The 24,819-nt window shown below is 39.1% G+C and overlaps 2 protein-coding genes across 13 annotated transcripts in view; one reads left to right on the top strand and one right to left on the bottom strand.

Annotated features, from left to right (window-relative positions):
- Positions 1-2,910, top strand: part of CLVS1 (clavesin 1) — a 105,240-nt gene extending 102,330 nt beyond the window's left edge. For all 3 annotated transcript variants that reach the window (XM_065053648.1, XM_065053647.1, XM_065053646.1), the window contains one exon: positions 1,678-2,910. In XM_065053648.1, the coding sequence (XP_064909720.1) occupies positions 1,678-1,926 (249 nt within the window). In that variant the 3' untranslated portion in view covers positions 1,927-2,910. The remainder of the gene's footprint in view (positions 1-1,677) is intronic.
- Positions 2,900-24,819, bottom strand: part of ASPH (aspartate beta-hydroxylase) — a 111,744-nt gene continuing 89,824 nt past the window's right edge. For 8 of the 10 annotated variants that reach the window (XM_065053634.1, XM_065053636.1, XM_065053635.1 and 5 more), the window contains 5 exons: positions 23,307-23,444; positions 18,339-18,474; positions 17,417-17,508; positions 12,570-12,703; positions 2,900-7,105 (listed from right to left, as the gene is read on the bottom strand). In XM_065053634.1, the coding sequence (XP_064909706.1) occupies positions 6,955-7,105; positions 12,570-12,703; positions 17,417-17,508; positions 18,339-18,474; positions 23,307-23,444 (651 nt within the window). In that variant the 3' untranslated portion in view covers positions 2,900-6,954. Of the gene's footprint in view, positions 7,106-12,569; positions 12,704-12,761; positions 12,789-17,416; positions 17,509-18,338; positions 18,475-23,306; positions 23,445-24,819 lie in introns of those variants that run through there. The other 2 variants (XM_065053641.1, XM_065053642.1) reach the window with 2 other exon arrangements.

A 24,819-nucleotide genomic window follows, 5' to 3' on the forward strand; every position in this document is an offset into this window, starting at 1 on the left:
TGGGTCAGACAGAAAACAAAACATTGGTGACAAGTATTAGTTAGATATTATCTAATAATAATTTAATCTGGTAGTCAAGAAAATAAAATAAAAACTCTTGCTGTTATGATTTGAATCCATTTCAGACCAGTTTCAAAGCCACATGATTAGCTTTTGCTGCCATATACTGGAATTATGTAAATTGCCATTTTGCATAATCTCCTGAATCAGCTGCTTTTCTATATTAAACTGCAGTCATAAACATTACATGTGTCACATTACTGTAAAAAACACACAGTGAAAATATTTGGGCAAACATATTTTATTTGAAAATTTTGGCACAAAAATCTTCCCATTGAGCATCCAGGTTTTGTTATACCTCTTTGGAGATTTTTTTTTAATGAAAAAAAAAATGCTTTAATGAAAGCTCCAGGCACAAGAATACAAAAATAATCATACAAGTTATTCACAGTCATGGTATTCTGTCCTGACCAAGTGCTGCAGTTCCAAAGGATGCAATTTATTGATGATTCTTATCGAAAGAGAAGCGATATGTAATCTCACAAAGCAGCTAAGGCTTAAACTGAGGTTGCCATAATGAGCAACTGGGAATTACAAACACATCCTGTAAGGAATGAGAGTGACCCCTCATTCTAAAAGCTGCCCATGAGGAAACTGGCTCTTTAAAATGATGCCATGCACTATGCAAATGCCCAGGCTGGCTGGTTCTACCGTTAACTTTGAAAAAGTTCCCATTTTAAATGTTTCCAGTTCACAAAGTGATGTCGCTCTAAAAAATCTCCTGTCTCAAAACAGGGAAAATGGAGGATAACAAGTCTCTGTAACAATGAATTCATCAGTTCCTCATTCCACAGCTCAGTGATCAAACACTGGAGCATACAGACCTCAGAAAATGAAATAGTCTTGAATTTTCCAACTAGTTTAAGCCCATTTAGCTTTCATCACTGCAAGAAATCATGATGGTCCACTTTCTCTAGTGTTTACTCACTTTTTACATGTTGTAGTTTTTTGGTCCATTAGCAGCAAAGGATAAACTAGGCTTCCCACCTTGAAGACTGAAATGAATTTAAAATGGACTAGCCCTGTATAAAGTTCTCCTTCAAGGATGTAGACAAGGAAATAAATTGCAAGACTGGGCAAACCAGAAAGAAGGTGCCTCATCGTCATATTAATTCTGGCTTCTTCATTGATCTTGGGTAGCTCTTGGAACTTCTGCCCCTTAAACTCCTACATTAGTAAAATGTGATTTATCTGCTTATCTTTCTGACATTTGCAACAAGTATGAGCTGAGACTCATTCCTGGAAGCAGATGTACACATGACTTTGCTTTCCAGGAAGCAGTTGCACAAGCAGCTTTGCCTAGGAAAACATTAAGCACCAATAGATTTCATGGTATTTCAGGATCGGGCCTTTAAGTTGCTGAGGTCGATCAGTATTATGGGTAGTAGCTAAGTACTAAATATTTTGAAAGCATTTGAGATCTGCAATGAGTCACATCCGTGTTTGTATTCAAAGGAATGCTTCTCAAATTCCTTACGTGTTCCACAGAAAAGAAATAAAAAACCATAAAGGTGAAAACGGACAAAAGCAAAGATCATGAAATGAGGCAAAAAGCCTCCAGGAAGGTGAGCGCCTCTGCAGCAGCCTCCGTTAGCATGTGCGTGTTCTTGCTTTCAGGTCCCAGTCCGTGGTGGAGCCCGGCACACTGAAACACGAAGACCACGGGGAAAGCGAGAACACCCAACCACTGCTGGCTCTGGACTGAGCTCCCACACACTCCACACTCATAAACAGACTTCCACCATACCAGAAACCTACAGAGCACACCACACACACACACGCGCGTTTTGCTTGAGAACAAGTCCTTCATGTCTCTTGACCAAGTCACAACTGTCACCAGCCATCTGTCCGTGTGGCCAACTCTGAACAAAAACTGAGAGACTTCTATTGACACAGGAGTCTGTCCATATATGAAGAATTTCTTTCCTAATTTTTTTTTGACTTATGACATTAAAATATTGGAAGTGATGGGACTGCATTCTCTGTTTAAAGAAACCGGGGTGTGTCAGTACAAGTTTTCCTGAAGCCTCCTCAAGTAAGGATACTTGATTTTATAGTAGTGAAGGATAAATGTGTTTTAAAGAAATGCATCTCAAATTTAAACTTTGCACTGTAATTAGTAGTTTAATGTGGCTCAGAGGGCAGAAATAGCAGCATCCAGTGCTCAAGTTTTACAGAAGGAATTTGCATTAAAATAAGAGGAAAAGAAAAAAAAAAAATCAGTGCCAGCATAATGCCATTCAACATGACAGTGACTGCCTCATCCATGCTGCTTATAGGGGGTCACTTGTTTCAGTATCTAGCAAAAATTATTCTTAACTTTTGAAGCCCTTATAAAACTGTCAGCTAAGTGGAATGAGCTGTGTGGGCAGCAGATGCACCCAATTTTAATGCTGTATTTTTTTCCACAGACATCTCTGGAGCCTGTTAGGTATGTGTGTGTGTATGTGTGTCTGTATGTGTGCGCGCGCGCATGTGACAAAGGGGTGGTAGGGAGACCCACTGGACACATTCACTAGTGATTAATGGTTCAATCCAGATTGTTTCATTTAGGTCATAACAGCAAATTAAAGCTCCGCAGAGCCATTTATCCCCTTCCCTCCTGCAGTCAGTGAAAGGTGTAGCCAGAAGCGTATGCCGATTGCAGATGCGTGCCATGTTTAACATGAAAAAGGAAAACTTAGAATTATTCAGTACAAGCTTCTGTTAGAAGGAAATGTGGAAGAATAGAAGAACTGAAATGCCAAAGATCAGTTTGTTATTTCTCTATTTGCTCTAGCTGCAAAGAGTCCCATCCCTTCATTGAAATGGAAAATGAATTAAAGAAATAAAACAAAAATCATTATCAAATTGCATGTGCAGTGACTTTATTTCCTAAAACTGTTACAACCACTGTACACACTTTTAGTCTTCAGTTAAACTGCCATATGTTGACAATTTACTAGAAGAAACAGTTGGCAACAACATATCAAAGGTAGCAGTGTAAACCATATATATAAAATGAGATGATGATGGGCACAAGAGCTTTTAACATGCCTCTGGAACATCCGCTGAATTTGGAAGCGATACACTGAAGTGATGATATAGTTCAACTGGACACGGTCAGCCCTAACAGACGGAGTAACAAAATACTGCCTTTCTCTACAACAATATTTCATGGCCACACAGGGTAAAAAGAAAGGACATTCTGACAGATCCTATCCAGATCATATCAACACACTGGGGACTTACCACTGGTCTTTGTACAGAATAGCCTCACTCATGCTAACCTTCTCCTGCAGCAGCATCTCATTGATACAAAGCCTGGTCTCCATGATAGAGAACAAGTCTTTAAGGCAGTGGATGATCCCAGGAAGGCAACAAAGGAGTCAGAAAAAGAAGCAAAAGCTTACAGGAACATTAAACAATTAAGACAACTAAGGCTGTTTGTCTTTGGGATTTCTCGCATTGCCCCTTCCCTGGCATTACCACCTATTACAGAAAAACAGGATGTCAACTCCTGGTAACGGGACACAGCTCCCTTCCCTTCCTTGCACTCATGATGACTCACAGACATTTGGATTTGTCACAGAGAACTTGCTTAAAGCAGAAAGCAAAAACAAAACAAAACCAAAAAGAGGCAGACACTGGCTATTATACTGCAGCATTAATGAAGAAATACTTTGGTTTATGATTTTTCTCTGTTAATACACTTCACTCCACTGCATCTTTGTGATGACCTGTTACAATCACTGTTCATTCAAGTGGGACTCGTTCTGCCCAAGAAGTGCAAATACAGCCCTTGAGGATTAAATCTCACAGAGGATTAGAATTATTTATTTTCTTTAGCTGTGGCATGAATAAATACATACGATGTCTTGTATTTAACTGCATGATGCCAGTATTTAAGTGTAGAATATTTATACAGACAAGCAAGGTAACTACAGGCCAGGAGGAATCCACCTCCAACATCATGATGAGTATGTACTCCCTTACAAACAGGAGTTTGCTCTCCTTGGGATATTGCTCTCCTCTCTCATTTCCCTCTGTAAATAAATCTAAAGACAAAAATACTTAAATTGCAATGGTTCTTCATTTAAAAACATTTCCATTCACTTCTTCCATTAGCATTTTCAATGTTGAAAAGCTTTTTCAAGATGAAGTACCGGTTGGCAAATGGGAATGCCTAAAATAGTATATTACTTATTCACTGCATAGTTTCAGTAGATTGTTATATATATCCTCCCCATGTATATAGCTAATCCAATAACTGTACCTAACAAAAATACATGCACTCAGCTCCTTGAGAGGGAGGCACAGAGTAGATTCACTTCAGTGTTGCAGTAGCTGTTTATAACACACCTTGTCATAGTCAAGGCACTTAAGACTTTAAATGGGCAATATGTCACTACAAAATTTAATAAACAGCGCTACTCTGGCATACACACATCTTGGGTAGATTACTTTTATCTGTTTGCCAATTGCAATCAGAAAAGATAAAGTATGAGACTTCAAAGGAAAAATGAAAAAAATCTGAAGGACGGCATAGATTTTTATAAATAAAGCTCCAAAGCTTTTATAACTCCTTTAGTATTTACTCTGAGGTATAGAAACTAAAATGCAACATTAATAAAAATATTCCTAAACCACAAATTTTTGTTCAAATAATTTTTGATTCCTTCTTTACAAACTATGTCTTTATTTTAGATAATTACAAAATAGCTTATAATTTGTACTGCTTGATCACTTTCCAGAGATACAAAATACAGCTTCTGACTAAACAACTATTTTACTATGAGTCCCCACAATAACAAGTACCTTATTTCCAGTTTTGCACATAATTCTCCTAAAGATCTCCAAAAGTACTTTTATATTTTCTTAAGTGTGAATCTTATAAATCTTCTCTGTTGTCATGATGATTAACTGAGAACCGTTACTTTCTTGTATATTGTGTATAGTCCCAGTGTTGTTTTTCATATGGACAACATATTAAAGCCCGATTATCATAGCTGTCTAAAACTCCTGATCAGAGAGGGCTTAGCAGTTTAATAGTCATAAAGGAAATTAAAGTGCACAGCTCCAGAAACTGGTTACACTAAAGTATGGTGCAATCCCCATGTGTTACATGGCATTACAAGATTCAATTATCTAGTAAAATACAAGATCTGAAAAGCATTCAGTGTATGGGAATGAAAACTCCTATCTATATTTTACTTCAGCAAACGTGGCATTCTGGTCATGACACTTGGGTACCGTGATGTGGTCTCTGCAGTACAAAATGACTGAGCTTTAAACAAATGACTGTCCAGTGTGGAACAGCCAAAGCTGTGGAGACGAAGGAACCTCCATGTCTCCCTGCTTAGTGTTTGTCTCTCACAACCTTCAGTGATGATGCCACAGCTCTTGACAAGCCCTGAGCATCCTATGACACCCATCACCATCAGCACAACCTCCAGTCTGTCTTTCCTGTTAGTGTTCCTACAAGTTGAGGGTGAAGGGTCCTGCACCCTTCATTTCCTGTTAAACAGTACAGAGCCAAAAGACTTGCCGACTGCTTAAATATCCAACCAGCTTGCTTTCTTGAAAATAGGCCTTTTTACCACATATGTAAATGCAATATGGCAAATGCAGAGCATACTGTAAACAGTACTGGGAAAAGACCACTTCAGCATTCTGTCATATACTTCAAGACAAGGAAAACACCATTAGGACAATTAAGGGATCATTCTAGCACTCTGTAGGATGCTTGCAGCAGAAGTCAATACAAGTTAATAACCTGAAGCTCTGCATTCTGGCAGAAAACGAAGTTAGAACTTGTCCTTCTGCCCGAAGGACAAGAAATACTTCATATATTTTTTTCTGCTGAATGACCAACCAGGGGCAGCCTAGAAGAAGCCCCTGGAAGAAGGTGCCCCAGACTCTTGCTGAGTAGAAAATGGATATCACAACATAAGCTTTTGTAATGATAGGAAAAGCAGCAGTTCACCACATAATCCTAAGAACTGTCAAGCACTTTAAGATCTGAGCCTAGAGATGTCACATTTGCTCAACATGTTCCAAAATCACATTACCAAACTGAAGGTTGCCTGCTAACTAAGAGAACTATTTTGGTTTAGAAGAATAAAGCTTCTCTAAGCAGCTGATTACACAAGTTTCTGTTTGCATTTCCAGGAAGGCAAGAGAAGGCCACACTTGGCAAAAATGAAATTTGCTCATACATAGTGTTTTCCTTCTGCTGATAGTTAGACATGCAGTTACACATATATTGGTTCTTAAAAAATAGTGGTTGATTGAAGAAGGCTTGTTCATAATTATGATAGAAAAATACAGTTACTCAGGTAGAAAAAGTACAAAACACACATAACCCATTCACATTATCTACAGGTGATAACATAGGGACACGTTCAATGCCTTAAAGCAGCTAACGTTACAGCTGCATACTGATTTTCAAAGTTGGTTGTGTGCAGGTGTTTATAAATATCTGACATGTTGCTTCCCAGATAAAATCCTAGCAAACATTTCCAGGATGTAGAAATGCAAATCTTGCACCTGAAGAAGGCCAGGCAGGTGACTGCTTTTTGTACACATAATACAGGCATAGGAAAAACATCTGCACATTCCTCAGTTTGAAAATCCACACGTATTGCTCTTTGGCTGACAAAATTTGTATTTTCAAACTTGCAGCCGTAAAAACAATACATATCAGTGCTGTATCAGTATGAAACAAAACACGGCTTTTTTCTTTTCCTTCTTATTTTCCTTTTTTAAATCAAGTCCTCTGTGATTGTAGAGTGTCATCTTTATCTTTTCTAACCTTTAAAATAATAGTATTCTTTGTATGCTGGATAAATTAATCCTATTGGCGTACTCCAAAGGAGTTTAAGCTCCTCTGCTCCACACATCAGAAGGAACCCCTTAAATAGCAGGAAGGGTGCGCCTCTGTTGTGCTGTTAACTCAGGGTGCCACACATCCACAATGAATATCAGGCGATAATTTTCAGCATCCTGCCATACCTCATGTTCAAAGGAGTCATCAAAAATAAGAACTTTCCCTTCCTCCCAGGTTCTGCAACACAAAAAAAGAACACGTTTTAGTGTAGTACTTGAAGAGCTGTGGAGAAGGCAAGCTATATATCATTTCTGAAGATGATCTTTGACATGCAAGAATGATTTAAACAGTATATATTTCATAGTCAGGATTTTACTACCTAATATAAAGAGATTGCAGTAGCAGAGTTTTAAGTGAAATAAACTACAGAAAGATGAGTCTAATGGACCTTCATATTACAAAGGGATTGTTTCCCCTCACTCTACACGGTTATGCCCACATACACATTCAGACATTCATAATTCGTTATTCCCAGTAAGCAGGGAATAGGTATAATACTAATGCAGTAATCAGCTTTTCTCTTTTTCTAATCAGGTACATATATAATGAGTGATGGACACTGAGGGAATGACCAGTAATATGGTAATATGGTTTGAAAACAAATTACATTAAATCAATCTGCTTTTTCTAAAGATCAGAACAACAGAATTAGGCCCTGATCATGCCCAAAATTTCAGGGCTGTTAACAGTCTTGTCCATAAATCCATGTAAAGCAGAGTCTAAAGATTTTTCTTCACAGGGAGGCTACAATGCCATAGGGTACACTGGGTTAACTATACTGTTAAAGCTGAACTAAAAGGATGAGACCACATAACTTAAAGCCCCTCTGCTTGTCAAGCACTTCTTAGGCAGAGAAGATCACTGAACAGACATAAGTACCCTGAGTGTTCATTATGGCATGGAAGAGTCAAATTTTAACAGTTGTACTTTTCCAAGATTTGTACCTTCGTTAGGCACAAAAAGGGATGCTCACAATTTATTCAAAGTGGTTTGGCTTTGCGCATGAGCATAATTTGAAAAATTAATAAAATTAGCATATTTAAAAGCCATGGCAAGAGGCAATGTAGAAGGGACATACTAGTTGCTGGAAGAATCAGTGTTCCTGTCAATTTTATTAAGTATAAAATCACAGGATAATTTAGATCAGAAGAAACTTTGGAATGGTCTCTGCTCCAAGCCTCTGGTGAGAGCAGGACTTACTGCAAAGTTAGATCCAGCTTTGAGGTTAGATGAGATATCTCAGGTTCTCAACCAGCAAATTTTTTAGTATCTGCAACCACAGACATTCCACCATTTCTTCATGTGTTTCACCAACTTCATCGTGAAAATTTCCTTCTATCTAGAGGGAATCTCTTTCATTGACACTTGTGTCCATTACCTCTCATTCCATACTTGCACACCTTTGAAAAGAGTCTGGCTCTGTCTGCCATGCAGTCACCCATTAGTAGGTGAAAACAGTAACTGGGCTCCCCTTTAGCCATCTCTTTTTCAGACTCCAGACCAACTCTCTGAGCGTCTCCTTGTGTGTCACAGGCTCCAGTCTCCTAATGATCTTTTTTATCCTCCACTGAAGTTCCTCTAGTTTATCAATTACCTTTTTTTAAATATATACTAAAGAGCCCCAAACTAGACACAGAACTCCAGAGGCAGTGTCTTGAGTGCAGAAGAGAGGGAAAAAATTGCTCTCCGCAAACTGTTTCTTACGCACTAACACAGTCCAGCAGGCACTCAGCCTTCTTCAAGACAAGAGCACATGATGACTCACGTTCAGCTTGTTCCCAAGGACCCTGTAAGTCCTTTTCATCAAAGCTGCTTTCATCTCCCAGTCTGTACAGTTGCAAGGTGTTAATCTGTCATCAGCTGCAAGGGTTTTGCATGTGCTTTGTGGAACTTCTTGAAGTTTCAGCAGGCACACTTCTCCAGCCTGCTGAGATCTGGGTTCATAATTTCAAACTGAGGTTTAATGCCTAGTTAAATGTAGTTCTGATACTGCAAAAAGTCAGCTACTGATCGGTGACCATTAGTGATAATGTCACTACTTGTCAAAAAGTAACTGTGCCAGTCATTTTTCACTGCGCTTCAGATCTCAGTCTCACCTACCACATTTAGCCAAAGCAGCTGATAATGTGTTACATGGTTTGTCTGTTGTAAAGTCAGGCAATGGCATGAGCAAAGCAAAGTCATTTTGCATTACAGCAGGACAAAAGCATGGGCCTGATTATAACCCTTCAGGTGAGACTGGATGAATCCAGTCAAGGCAGTATTTGTCAAAGTATTACCTCCTAAAGCCCCTCTACAATGACCACATAATCAAGTTTTTTAACAGGATCCCTTAGGAACTGAGGCAGTCCATGAGTATGGATGCCCTTAAAGGGAATAAGGAACTGTGGATAGTAGTGATGATAAAGAAACAAAGCTCTTGCCATCAAAGACGGCAACACACTGCTTAGCTCATTCAACTGCGTCATTCACAGAGAAAATTTTATTTTTTTTTCAAAAGCAGGGTGAGAATGAGATTTAGAATTCCAAGTCATCTTGGTATTTTAATTTTTAATTCAACAAAAGCAAAAATTAACCATCAACATTTATGGGGTTGTGTTGCAGTGTTCTGAAGAGAAATGGAAATGGAAATTGGATCATTTTAACTGAAATGATAATCTAAACCTATTTTAAGCAAGAGTAGATAAACCAGAAAGCATAACATAGTAAAAAATGCACACTGGCTTGCACAAAGACATCAGCCTTGAAGGCCCAGATAATGAACCTTTTGCAGGTTACAGCTCTGCTCATGTGTTTTTCCTGCTACCACATCAGTTATTTAAGTTACTTAAGTTACATTGATATTATTCGAGTCAATCACTTGCGATGTTATGACGTGGTAAAAAAATAAAGCCGACTTTGAGGGTTTTTTGGGGGGTGTGTTTTCTTTGTTGTTTTGAGGGTATTTGGAGGATTTGTTTTTGTTTGTTTAGGATATTTTGGTTTGATGTTTTTTCTGTTGTTTGGACAGTTGGCTTTTTTTTTTAATTACACCAAGCCTGAAAAGTCCTGCCCTAAATAGCCTGAAAGTGCAGCTCAGTTGAGGACAATAAAAACTCCGAACATCCAGATGAAGTAGCTTCAGAGGTTAAAACCCAGGGTCTATCATTTGCATCATAATGGGTTGGGCTGTTTTGCACAACAAAGAAAAAGCCATAAAGTTGACAGAACTATTAGCCCCTTTTGAACAAATTACAGACCCCGACATTGGCATGCAAATAAGTATTTTCTAGGAGGCTTCACGGTGTGAGAAACACTTCACAGTGGGACCACAGGGATGATACTTTTCTGCTCTGGGGCTGAGCCACTTTGGGGTAATTTCTGTATCACCTGCCTGACTTTAGAGCCACCTGTTACAGGTGAGATCTGGGACTGGCTTCTGCATAATTCTGCGCCTTCATTTCAAAACCTGGTTACCTTGTCTGACAGAGATTTTAGATTTTGATAACTAGGTATTATTTACCTACCATTTTTGTGCATTGTACTCTACACTTTACAGAGCTGGTACTTCAAAATAACCCAACAACCTAAAATTACCAGAGCTATACAGAATAACAATGAGGAGTATCAGCTCCTAGCAGCTGCAGGTGAAGGAGTAAAATACAGCGCTAGACAGAATTGAGTTGCCTATCAAAGGATGAGTTGCGTTGTAACATTGCCCCTCTAAACACCCACACTGGGTGGCACAGAGGTAACCAAGCACAAAATTCTCATTGTTTCTGTTCTCTATCTCATAGACTCAGCAGTGGTTCAGGAGGTCAGAAGAGGCCTGACCTACGCTAACCTTCATGTTTGAGCCAGCTCTCCTGTTTGAAACTACCAGTTTATCACTGCTCTGGACCACCAGGAGGGGAGGAACAGAAAGTGCCCAAGGTAGCATTTCCTCCTGGCACCATTCCCTTCCATATTAGTTCATCCACCACCTCTTTCATGGGAGAACAGATGTAAAAAAAAAAAACCCTGTCTCTGATCCTGAATGCATATCTCTTGTCAAAAGCAGCTAAAGTTAACACACCAGCACAGGCTGCAGTCAGCTCTTGAATGTTTTACATTTCAAATAAGAGTCTGGTGTGTAACACCGAGCCAGGTTCTGAAGCCTTGACACTCTAGTGCTCTGTCTCCACTCTTGACCTTGAGGGAGTGTTGCTACCAAGGTGGTATTTAAGTTCATTTTCCACAGGACTAACCCTTTTTGCTGGGTGAAGACAAAGAAGGGTGCCAGCCATAATGATGGGTGGTGAGCTGTGGACACCTGCTCTCTTGGCAGCAGAACAAAACCACCACTCAGGTCATGCAAGCTACTAAACAGCCACCTAATGGTAATGCTATTATGCCACCACCAATCTGAATTCACAATAATGTCCTAAAGTGAAAAGACTCCATGTCTCTGTGTTAGCCCTCTACCTCTCCCTCCATCCAACTTATTTTGGATATTAGATTGAATGCTGGAAGCAAATGTCTATCACTACCTAGATGTAGGTAGTGTAGATTGCAGTAATAACTGTGACAGATTATTAAATAAGATATATTTTGGCAGGAGTCTATAGTGACAACGTTTTTGGTTATTAACAGTTGGATACTTTTGTCCTCACAACTGCTGTTGTTGTAGTTGTTTTCAAATGTCATGAAAAAAATCTTTCATATATATTGTAGTCATACAGACAGGAGTGGCATTTCATTTCTCAACATCAAAAAGATCTGTACATTACTACCATGAGATGAATTAAAAATTAACACTGTTTGCACTCAGATGCTGCCGACAAGACACAGAATCTTCCCAAAATATACATATAGACATTATGTATCATTAAGATTTCACATAAATCTCAGAAAATTATCTGTAAGCAAAAAGCAATATAGTTAATACTACATTTTCTGTTGTGTTTAATTATAGAATGCAAAAACTTATCACATTTTCTCATATTTCCCAAAGGTGTATGTGCCCTGACCGTAAATACATAAGCTATTGCATTTTATTTTGTTTTTTGCACTGAGCAGAGACAAAACTGGTCTTTATCATAATTTTTCCCTACAGGATAAGAATTCTTACTTAGAGTACACTCTAAAGAAATTTGCTACCTGTGTGATTCATTGGGTCAAACACTTCATACATGTCTTCATCTTGAAATCAACTTCAACTGGAATATTTTTAATCGAATTATAACAAATACTACCAGCTAGGAAGGAGGCATCACAGTGGTGAAAACAGAGGTACAGCTTAGTCGCAGCTTTTGCTGAATAAGCAATGAATTCTAAGTCCTTTCACAAACAAAGCAAATAGAGGAACTCTGCTGTCAACTGTATTAGAATGGCATTGTAGAAGTAAACACAGAGACTCTGTGGACTAAACCTACTGTTATTCCCATACCATAACAAGAAGAGCAGCTTTGTCGCCAAAGATTCTTCTGGCATTGTTTACAAACTGATATTTATACACTTGTACCAAGAGTTAGGGTGCAAATCGCCTGTTTAACAAAATAGATTACACCTCCTGATCAGTAAAATGCCCCATCTTTTTTTTAGTTACATGCAGTTTCACCTCTTTTTCAGCCTTGAGGAAGGTGGGAAAAAACAAACAAACAACAACAAACCCCAATTGTACCTGTTTTCCTGTGCACACCGAATTCTGCAGCCTTCCTTAGGTATCACCAAGCCCAAATGCATCCTTAGCCGACAATTGGTGGGCCCTGTGTGGGGCCAGACATGAGTCCCCGGGTGCATGATAGAGTATTTGATCTGCAAGAAGGGAAAGGCAGGGCCTTCAACATGTTCAGCTTCACAACCACACTGCTGGGAGTTCGGGGCTTCATTACGTCTCACCCTTGATGGTGGGCCAAAAATGCAATGGCACCTTTTGTTAGAATTTCAGTAACATTTGTGCATTCTCGCATCCTAAATCCGTTCAATACTACAAAAAAAAGAAGTTGTGTGGGGAGGTGTGTTATGTGTGTGTGTAGAAGTGCATATTTTTCATTTTGCTTAAAATAACCAGTATTCATATTTCAACTTGAACATTCTTATCTCCTATCTACAACTAGAAAAATACCTTCTTTCTTATGGAAAGACACTCATCGTTTAAAAGGACGGACCACAGGAGACACAAGGCGTGTGTTAGCCGGACTGATTAGTCCCTCTCAGATGACAACATGGCTGTGAAGGTCACTGTCAGCCTTGGCTGGAGCAACCATGAGATGGTGGAGTTCAGGATCATGGGAGAAAGGAGAAAGGTAAAAAGCAGGATTACTACCCACAGCTTTAGGTGAGCACACTTGGGTTTATTCAGGGATCTGTTGGGAAAAATCCCATGAGATACACTGCTGGTGACAAGAGGGGTCTAGGACAGCCAGCTGATTTTTAAGTATGAGCTTGTCCAAGCTCAAGAATGGTTCAACCCCATGTGCAGGAAGCATGGCGACCCGGACAAAGTTGAAACACAAAAAGGAAGCATACAAGAGGTGGAAGCAGCATCAGGTCACCCACGAAGACTCCAGAGGGAGTCTCTGAGCATGCAGGAATGAAGTTAGGAAAGTCAAAGCACTCCTGGTGTAGAATCTGGAGATGGAACTGAAGGGCAACAAGAAAGGTTTATACGAATAGAATAGCAGTAAAAGGAAGGCAAGGGAAAACATGGGCCTGCTGCTAAACACCGCAGGAGATCTGATGACAAAGGACATGGAAAAGGCTGAAACACTACAGGCTTTCTTTGCCGCAATCTTTATTGGTATGACTGACCTTCAGGAATTCCAGGCATCTGAGACCAGTGGAAAAACACTGGAGCAAAGAAAACTTACTTTCAGTGGAGAAGGATCAGGTTATGGAACATTTAAAAAAAACTCAACAAACCGGTCTATGGGTCCTGATGGGATCCACACATGAGTGCTAAGGAAGATGGACGGTCTTGTGAATCCACACTCAATAATCTTTGAAAGGTCATGGCAAGCAGCAGAAGCCACTGAGGACTGGTGGAAAGCAAGTGTTGTTCTTATCTTCAAGAAGGGGAAAGGGGAGGATCTGAGGGACTACAGGCTAGTTAGCCTCACCTTGATCCCTGGAAGGTGATGGAACAAGTAATCCTAGAAACCATTTCCAAACACAGGAAGGAAAAGAAGGTGACTGGGAGCAGTCAGCATGGATTTATGAAGGGAAAATTGTACTTTATCAGCTTTCTATGGTGAGACGTTTAGCTCGGTGGATGAGAGGAGATTAGTGGATATTGTTTACCTCAACTTCAGTAAGACTTTCAACACTGTCTGCCATAAACATCCCCATTGACAAACGGATGAAATGGAAATCAGGTAGGTTGACAGTGAGGTGGATTGAAAACTTGGCAGTTCAGCCAGGCTCATCAGAGGTGTACCCCAGGGCTCAGTACTGGGTCCAACACTGTTTAATTGCTTCACAAATGACTCAGATGATAGGACAGAGTGCCTCTCCCTCAGCAAGTTTGCCATTTTTTTTTTTGCCATTCATAGTGACCTTGGCAGGCTGGAGAGAGGAGCAAACAGGAATCTTATGATGTTCAACAAAGATAAATGTAAAATGCTGCTCTGGGAAGGAGTAAACTCATGTACCAATACAAGCTGGTGGACAATTGCCTGGAAAGCAACTTCCCAGAAAAAGACTGTAGGGTCCTCATAGACAACAATTTGAACGTGAGCCAGCAATGTGCCCCTGGAGCAAAGAAGACCAACAGCCTCCAGGGCTGCATTAGGGAGAGCTTTGGCAGCAGGTTGAAGGAGGTTATCCTTCCCCTCTACTCCGAGCTGGTGAGACATTTCAAGTGCTGGGTCCAGTTCTGTGCTACCTACTATGAGAAAGACATGGACATAGTGGAGAATGTCTAGTGAAGGGCTATAAAGGTGATTAAGGGCTTGGAGCATCTGACATAGAAGGGGAAGCTGAGAGAGCTGGGACTCCTCTGCCTGGGGAACAGAAGGCTCAAGAGGGGATCTTATCAATATATATAAATACCTGATGGGAGGAGTGAAGAAGACAGAGGCGGGCTCTTCCCAGTGGTATCCAGTGAAAGGCAAAGAGGCAATAGACACAGATTGAAATATAGAAAACTCTATTTAAACACAAAACACTTTTTTACTGTACACTGGAACAGGTTGCCCAAAGAGGCTGTAGAGTCTCGGTCCTTAGAGGCATTCAAAACTTGCCTGGACACAGTCCTGAGCAACCTGCTGTAGCTCATTGTGCTTTGAGCAATTGGTCAGACTAGGTCATGTCCAGACATCCCTTCCCAGCTCAACCTATCTGTGATTCTACACCAGCTCAATGAACAGAAACTGTGAATAACGCATGACAGTGGTGAGAAGCATCTTTACAACTGAGAATATGCACATCTGTCTAGGATAGGGTAACTTTGATAAATCTTAGGGTTTAAGGTTTTGCTTGCTCTCCAGCTGTAACAAAATCAGCAGAAGACAGTCTGTGCCTAATGCCTTAGCCGTTCCCACCATCTGAGATGCCAGCTTATCAGCAATTTCTTAAGACAGCAAGTGAAAAATTCCAGTGGCCGTGGTGAGCATAGATGCTCCAGCCCACGACCTCTGAGACACTGAGATGTGTTAACTTGATTGCTCTGTCAGACTCTAATGCAATGAAAGTAACTGGCTGTGCAGAATAGTTACTAATACCCCAGAGAAACAACTTCTTTAATGCTAATATACCAGCACTGCAGAATGATTACTGTAATGTATTTTATCTGCCCACACAGATCAGTCTAAATGTGTCTGTGAATAATATGTATGTGCTGTACTCAAGTACTATATATAAAGATTCATGAACTACCAATGAGTTGAACTAGGGTTGTAAAGTCAAATGCCAAAGAGTTGGGAAATGGCCAGAATTAAACCTGCTGCACTGCTTTTAGTTTACTGTTACTTTTAAGAAGAAAGATAAGATTTTTAGCAATACAATCAATTGCTATTGTTCTATACAGTCTCTCAGCCACACTGAGAATGTTGTGAATTACTTGACATTTCTTTTTATCTTTGTCAATACACAAGATGCCCAGAGCATCTAAAGTGTCTATCTATCACAGAACTCCAAATTTTCTGATTATGTTTGTTCCCATTGCTTCCAAGTGCTTCAATATATGAATAGAGATTATGTGACATTTTTAATTTAATTTACCAGTGAAAATCTGAGGCATGACTAGCATAAAACCAAAATTGTCCTAGGCATCCCCTAATACCAGACCTAAAACTTAAGTCTCTATAGCACCATTTGTCACACTATTTTACAAGTTCAGAACACATGACTACAGCTATAGCTAAGAATAAGAAATGCTTCTGCATACAACGTGCTGGTGATAACATGTGGGATGCCAAAGAATGACAAACAAAACTGTAGCTCTCGAAGAAAATTTGCTCTCTAGGATAGATCTATTTTGACTGTGGACGCCACAGAAAGTGGTTTTCTTGACCTTTCTCATCAGTTATACTCACTACCACCAGCTTTTGCAACAAATCAATGAAGCAATAGCCTTGTTCATTCCCATAACAGTAGCCATCTAGAGTGCTTCTGCACTTCCAAAGCGAGAGTCTGGTGAAAAAGCTGAGCACCTATGCTCAAGGCTCTGATTTAGGATTATGCTAGCACTGTGTTTTCCAACTTTTGCATCCTGAATTTTGTAACATGAAGGTTATTCTCATGTAGTCATTAAAGATAAAATATAATAAATTTAAATTTAAAAAAATGAAAAATTCTGTCCTACAGAATGACATAATTTCTGTGTTGGGCCATTCATTCAGCTGTGTATGTATTGATCCATACCATATAAGTCTACTGCCTGATTTAATGAGCCTAATTTGTAGCCGAGTAGTCAGTATAGACCAGACACTTGAAACAAACTTTGTTGGCACTCAAGGCAACAGCTGATGGATGCAAAATTTCTTTCCTTAACGTGTAGGAATGAAGCATGTGACAGCAACACTGTTGTTTGGCTTCCATGAGGTGATTCGCCTCCTGTCTAATGCAGTCAGGCTGGGGTAGATGGGTGAAGTTTATCACAGTGAGCTCACTGAAGCAGTCTTGTAAAGCTAACTTCAGATAAGAGCAATTACAGGAAAAGTCAGGTTAGAAAGGACCTAATCCATCCTCCTGATAAACTCAGGGTTAGCTGTGACTCAGACCAGGTCACCTAGGGTTGAGTTTTAGTAAATTATTACTTATTGGTTGACCCATGGCAAGTAATTCATCACCTACTACGAGCTCTCAGTGAACACAGGGTAAAATAGCTTAAACTACAGAAAGGCTTCAGCTAATGTATTTTACCTAATGTTTGCTGAGGGCTAAAATTGGGAATATTTTCAGTGTTAAATTCATTGTGTGCTTGAGGTATCATCAAATACACCAAGATCATGCATCCCTCTATACACATTCCCCAAAATCACATGCTGCCACTATTGGGACTTTGCAAAAAAGTAGTTTGACAAGTACCTGCCCTCTTCTGCAGCCCGTAGCTTCTGGGAATCTTTCCAATAAAGCGCATGTTTTCGGAACACTTTTACAAGCATTCTCATTTTTTCTTCCTGGTGAAAATGCATAGAGCACTGGTAAGAGCAATGAACAAACATTTCCTTGTTTTCTGCATTGCAGAAGAACAACAAATCTGTCAAAGAGCGGACACTGAAGGACAAGTAAATATTATTATTCCCATTTTAAAGGTTGCAAAACAGAAGTACTTACACACTGTAACATCAGAGCAGCCTGCACAACTTTGCTTTTAAATTATATGTGAAGCCAAGTCTTCCTACCATTTTTAAAATGTGATTCTAAAAGTATAATAATTAATGAAGCTGCATAGAAAAAAGAGATTGAAATGCCACCAGCATCATACCATTTCAACACCATATTACATTTTGATATAAATTGCTTTTAATATTTTATTTTTCAGTGCTTTCTCATATACGAAGTCTTGTAAGAATTTAAGGCCATTCCAATAGCTGGGCCTCCCACTGCACAGCTCAGGGACAGGGCAGCAGGCTTATTAAACTCATATTCTTCTGCTCATACCATTTCTGAATGACAGATCTCACCCAGCTGACAACACAATATTGAGAATGTCTTCCCTTAGGTTGATCTGTACTATGCATTACCATGCAAAATGTTAGCAGCCATGCCAGAAGAGCAGTGTTGTCCTCAAGGGATTGTTAAAAGTGCTAGGGGACAACATGGTTTAGAATGAAGAACTCTTGTTCACTGTCACAGGGGTGCCAGACACTATTTTATTTGTCCCCTTCTTCTGCAGATTCAGGGATTACAAAAGAGTTCTGGAAAAAAATGTGTTGCTACTCTTTATTACGCTATATTAATCTGAGAAGTTGAAATTGGGAAAGAGAAGGAATACAAAATGTTTTACCTTGTTGCCATAAGGTAAACTGGCTCCAGTCTCCTTTTTCTCTTAGATTCTCATCTTCAGGCAGGAAGAGGTTTCTTTTTTTGTCCATCACAGCAAGCCCCTCATCCCGAATGAGCTTCCAGTTCTTTTCTAAGGACTGTTGGGAGAGCTGTGTTACTGCACTGAGAACTTACTGCATTTGGTTTTAGTAACAATTTTATTTTTCTCTTCTATTATTAACTTTTTTTTTTTTTTTTTGTAATTTAAAAGCATTTTAAAAGTGTTCGTCATCATTATCAAGGTTTTCTTATATTCAATTCCCTTCTGACACATTAAGGGAGAAAAAACAACTTTCATAGCATTCCTCAGCTACAATTACACTGGGATTGTAAAATTTCAATAATCCCCAGCCTCTTTGCAGACTAGGTCTCACTTTGACTTGCTTTTTGATTAGCCTAAGGGCTCTTTAACAGATCATTTTGTATTGCAAGCTAAGAAGTGTATTGATCTTCTTAAACACTGCACATGTTACCTGGAAGCACTCCTGCAGCTAGAAAACCACTTGCATTACCTGGCAATCCAAGCGCTGACAGAACATGATGGTTCAAAGAGGACAAAGGTAAACACACCACTGAAGTTGAAAGTTATAACTACAAAAAGGTTTGCAGAGATTCACTTGCACATGCTGATGCTATCGAAGAAGTTCAAATACGACTCCAAATGCTGGGTGATGCTTTATGGACGTAACCATTAAAAATGTGTAACCTGCCTTGTACTTCATACAAACCAAAACTACAAAATAGTAGAATAAAAATTTCTGTTCTCTGCTGCCTTAGGACATTCTATTTGCAAAAATCAGATAGATTAGAAAACCTTTTATTCGACGAATAGTAATTCATTTTAATGCTATATCAATATAAATGAAAAACCCATAGTGTAACAATGGACCTGGATAAAAGTAACTTTCATTTCCCAGCCGCTTACTTTGCTCACTAAACCTTATTTTGGATGAATAGTTTTCATTTTTCCTTTGTGCTCTTGAACAAAGTGTTTCTGTAAGGCATTTTCAGTCAATTTCACACTGAAAATAGGCTAAGGTGTGTTCCCACACTACCTTTTTACATGATGTGTAAAGCTGTGTAAAACTCAAAATTCTGTATAACACGGATCAGACTAGGTGATATAATTGCCCATTTTTAGCCTTAAAACTCCCAATGGTTGTTAGCCATCCTCATTTAAATTAAACAGTTGCATTTTCCACTTGAGCTTTTTTCAGTTCAAACACAAACTGATCCCACAGAATAGGTTGCACATTGATATATCACAAAAGGCTCAGCAGAGCAAGGCATGGCTAGAACATGCTGTCTATGCTACAGCGACTTCCTCCCACTAAAACATTTTGTGTTAGGCTAAGACCTATGAAAATTAGAATTGCACTTCTGTTATTACAGTAATCTCTTCTTAGCAAATTGTTTTCTCTCTCATCCATCAGTAAAGGGGAAGAGCACTTATTTTTCTTGGTGCATTCACCTTATTCCCTCCCACTGATGGGTTTCCATAATATTTATTTAATTGTTAATGTTACGTAGAAAATTGTTTGTTTGTTTCTAGAATATCTTTGGAAAACTGACTTTTCCAAAACACAGGGTACAAAACAGACTGAAAATTTCCACCTAATCGGAGACAAATATGGGCACAGTGCTGGTACTGATTCAGTGCTACCTTACCTACAAAAGGAAACACCACCCCTAGTACCTGATTTTGCACTGTCTGGAGAAGAGAAAGAAAAGAATCACATTTCCACCGGCCTCAGTTTAAAGTGATACAGATCAACAAAATGGGGACACTTTATAAGATATTACAAGTGCTTCTCTGTTTCCTCAAACACCTCCTACTCCCTTGCCTGGAAAAATGTAAGGGGAGCATTCACCCACACAGACAAGACGATGCATGAAGAGCTCTTGGTGGTCCAAGGAGTTGCAGGCAATAGCTGCTTTATCACTTCTAATCCCTCATAAGTGCCACAGGCTGAAAGTTGTCCTGCAAAGGTGAGTGTTTGTCCTTGCCTTTTAAGGCTCCTTCCCCAACATGCTGGATACAAAAGTGGTTTGAATACAAATCACTGATTTTGAACTAACTCATCAATGGGTCTAGATATAATTTGCCCTGAAATCAATAGCGTCTTTGTACTCCTGAAAACCTGGACCCCATCTATAAAACACACTGATAGTGCTTAGCTATGAATAACAGGTAACTCCTAGGTAGAAATGAAGTGGGGAATTCAAACACAGCTCAGGCTTGATCTCCCTGATTTTACAGACTCTTAGGCACACCTTGAATGGTAAGAATGCAAACCACCATTAAAACATAATGACTAAGTCCAGGATTTGGACCCACAGTTCTTGATTCAAGAGCTGGTATCTAAAGAAAAGAGTTAAATACACTTCTGCTCCATGATATGTGGAGATTCAAGCCTCAGGCTAAAGCAACAAATTTGTATTGTATTTGGTGCAATATCCTGAATTCCAAGTGAAGAATCAGGTGGCGATCAGCATTAACAGCATATGTGCTTGTTTCCCAGCAGCCAGTTCCCATAAACCTCCATATGGCTTTTTAAATACAGTTCCTAACAGCAGTGGAAGTTTAGAGTTGCCTTACATCTGGCAATAGTGTAGATTTTATTGGCAAAACATTGCTATATTTAAGTAGGGATTTCTTAATATCAGTTTATGTGTGACTATTACACTAAAAGAATCCATACTCTGTACTGTTAAACCCTTTGAATGCATGGTCATAAATGAAACAGGCAGAGATCAGGAGGTTACTACTCCTCATGTGAGGCATAACGACTGACCACACATCCATTTTAACCACTGGACTATAAAATAAAATCATGGTGAAGACTTAAATCTATTTCACTTTATTACTGAAACAGAGTAGAAGAGTATTCACAATCAGTTACTGGTTCTCCACCAGGGAAATGCTGACAACCTCCAGGTACAAGGCCGGATTTTAAACCTTTTGAGATGATAGATTCCTGGCACCCATGTGGTCACTCACAGTGCTTAAACATTAGCACTTGTATACACCACCTCTGCTCTTTCCAACACAAGGCTCCCCTTAAAGCATCCAGCTACACTTTAGATGCACATTTCAATTTAATTCCTCCATTAAATATGAATGCTGACCTATAATCAGATAAGCCATTATGCCCTAGCTGTCACTTTACAGAAAACGTTATGGATATGTGCTGTGGCCAGTACTTTCATTCTTTTTCTGTGTTTTTTTTTTTTTTTTTCTGCACTTCAAGCTTTTAATTAATAAAATCTAAGCCATCAGAGAAAACTGACAATACAAGATCTACTTTAATCAATCAGCTATTCGATGTGCAACATTATTGGCAGAGCATCCTCTGGGTGCTATCGAAAAGTCGAAGGACACAACATGAGGAAAGGACAAAGTTCCCTTGGTCATTACCTATGTATTCATTTCAGAAGGATGAAAAGTCCCTAAGATCCAATCGCATTGCACCTCTTCCATTGTTTTGAAATGAGTACCAGAATAGAAGAATAATGCTACACTGAGGTTCTGCAAAAGGTACCAGACAATGATGCAATGACTCAGTAAGAGTGGCCTAGGAAAGCTAACTGTCCCAAGGGTTTCAAACATGAGAGTAAGCTTTCCTTTTAGCCGAGCTCAAACAAGAAAGCCAGTTTCTTGAATCTCCAGATCCAAAGGCCTGAAGTACTGTTCATTAGAAAGATTAGTAGACCATTTCTATATAAATCACTTGACACACCTCTCCTGATCTAAAGGTTTATATTTTCTACTCCCTGAGAATTCACACTGTAAAACATCACTGCAGATAGCTCTAAAACATCAATAAAATAATATATATTATTTCCTTTTTGTTTGGCAAAAGTATGATAAGAAGTTCCCCATTTCTCTATCTCTTTTATGGCAGGAAGTATCTATTTCCACACATACCTCACGAATGAGTTTAATACGTGAACATTTCAGATCTTCCCAAATGCTAGTTCATAAAGTCAATTGCGTTTTTGTGTGACTAAGATTACACTGGAGAATCATACTTCTTTTTTTTCTTAGCATTCTTTATGCTTCTATCAAAACCAAAGCAAATGGCCATCTTCCTTTTAACATTTCCTTCTTTTTTTTTTTTTTTTTTTTAAAAAAAACCCTCATGTTTTCATAGTAGTTTTAACATGTTATTTAACTAAGTATAAAGAAACGACTACTCTGAAGGAACTTGTCTCTTGCGAATTAACATTTATGTTTTTTAATTATTTGTGCAGAATAATCTTGCTAAACCACATACCAATAATTTAACCATACAGGGAAAAAAGGGTTCTTTCCCGCTTTTTTTATTTTTAGTTTTTACTATTATTAAAATTGTTAAAATTAAAATAAAATAATACAATTATGCGAATCTGGAAACACAAACTATTAAATTATTATGAATAGTCATCAGACTACTTGTCTTGCATTAAATAGAGAAAATAAAATTAGAGAACTTAAATTCTACGTTGTTGTCTTTTGTTAAATCCATTGCTGGGAATCTGCAGATGTTTCTCTTCCACAATTAAAAGCTTCTAAGGAAGTCACCAAATATTATACATGGGATGAAAGACACAGGCTTTCCTGACTGGTTAAAAATTCACAATGGGTGTCCCAGACATTACCCAGTTTGCTGTTGTTTTGCACTTGAGACATTACCGTTATCTACTATAATAACTTTATATTTTTTAATCATTTCAGCCATCCTGTCCCCATTCTCAATTTTGAAAATGCCTGAGCCCATTTTACAGCATCTTAGCTAAATCTTATGCTCAGTCCAGTATTGGTGTCTGGTACTTACAGGCTGTGATTGAGTCCCTACAAATTATCATTTTCTTGGCTTAATACCTTGTAATTGATATTAAAAGAAAAAAAAAGAAAAAAATCAAAGTGTACAGAAACAAACTGCCTTACCTTCACCAGTTCTGTATAACCAGTTTCCTTTGCTGTCCACCAAGGCTGAGCTTTCAGTCCCTTGACATTGTAGAGGGAGCGCTGCCAAACTGATGCAAAGTGACCTCTTTGGTATCCAAGCTCATACCACTTGTATGCCTAAAAGATTGCAGTTGTTAACAACCAAATTCATATCAGTCAAGCTCCCACAGAAAAGAAGTAACACACTTTTTTGGTAAGGTAACAGTCTGTCTCTTTGGATGCTGGGGTTATTCTTTTAATGTAATGTAGTAAAAAAAACTCCAAGGAAACAAACAAACTAAAAACACAAACAAACCAACCCCCAACCAACAATCCCAAAATGCATCAGTCGGCCAAGGCTGTCCAATCCAACATTAGCAAAATAAGATAATCTTCTCACAACTATTCACACCAAATATGGGTCAGTAACCTACACGCTGTCTTTGGGACATCCAGCTGCTTCCCATCTTGGTCATCCTTGTTTTCTCTGTTTTGATTCTCTACCTATGAATTAAAGATGACTGCCTTCTGCTGCCAGTGGAGATGCCGTCATGATGAAAACACTGCTGACTTTGTGGATCTAAATTGTTACTTAATTATGTAATGTTTATATGTACTTAAGTTTCTTCAAATACTTGTTGCCACACTGGAACTGACCACGTGGTAGAAACCTACTGAGGCTAATACTAGATCTTTGCTTGTCTTATTATCCTTTTCCACAACTTGCTTTACTCTGGTATAGCAGCAAAACAAGGTCCTGCAAAGAAAGAAAATGGGATGCTTGGAAAGAAAAGATCCAGCATGAGTAGCACGGCGATGAACTGTGTACAGAGAAGGTTAGATGTAGTTGCCTCCTTCCTGTCAAGCATTGCTGCTACAGATGCAATATTTTAGACAACAACAAGATATGACAGGACAACTAAGCAGGGAAATATGAGGATAAGAAGTCCTGAGCAGAGGGACTGAAGCAGGCAGCAATCCCTGCCTGGAACAGAAACCATTCAAAATCCTTTTTACTTGGAGTCATGCACAGAGTCTCTCTCCAGATACAATGCTTGAAATTCGCTCCCTCCCAAGTCTGCAACCTATCTAATTCACCTCCACCTAAGCATCACTCATCCAAACTAGGAACACGTTCTCACACCCCTTCACCCAACCTGAAATTTATTCATATCTCACTCTACAAAAACCAGCCTATAATTTCACGTTTGTGCTTTCAGGTAACAATACTCCCCCCACACCTTAGCACTGGCCGCCTTCCCTGGCTGTACCCACCTCCTTGCCAAGTTCTCCTCAAAAACACCAAAACCTGCACTTTTCTTTCCATCAGGAGTATGGAAAACCTGGGTAAGATGAACGCTGTCCCCAGCAGCATTCTGGCATGGTAGTTTCCCTGCATGACTAACTATTTAACTTGTTATTTGTTTTTCAAAGAGTGACATTTCTCCTACTTTAACTCAGGTGCCTATGACAGTTGTCCATAATTCTGCCACACATTTGACATGAAGGCTAA

The sequence above is a fragment of the Columba livia genome, chromosome 2 (genome assembly GCF_036013475.1).
Source record: "Columba livia isolate bColLiv1 breed racing homer chromosome 2, bColLiv1.pat.W.v2, whole genome shotgun sequence".
Classification (NCBI taxonomy): domain Eukaryota; kingdom Metazoa; phylum Chordata; class Aves; order Columbiformes; family Columbidae; genus Columba; species Columba livia.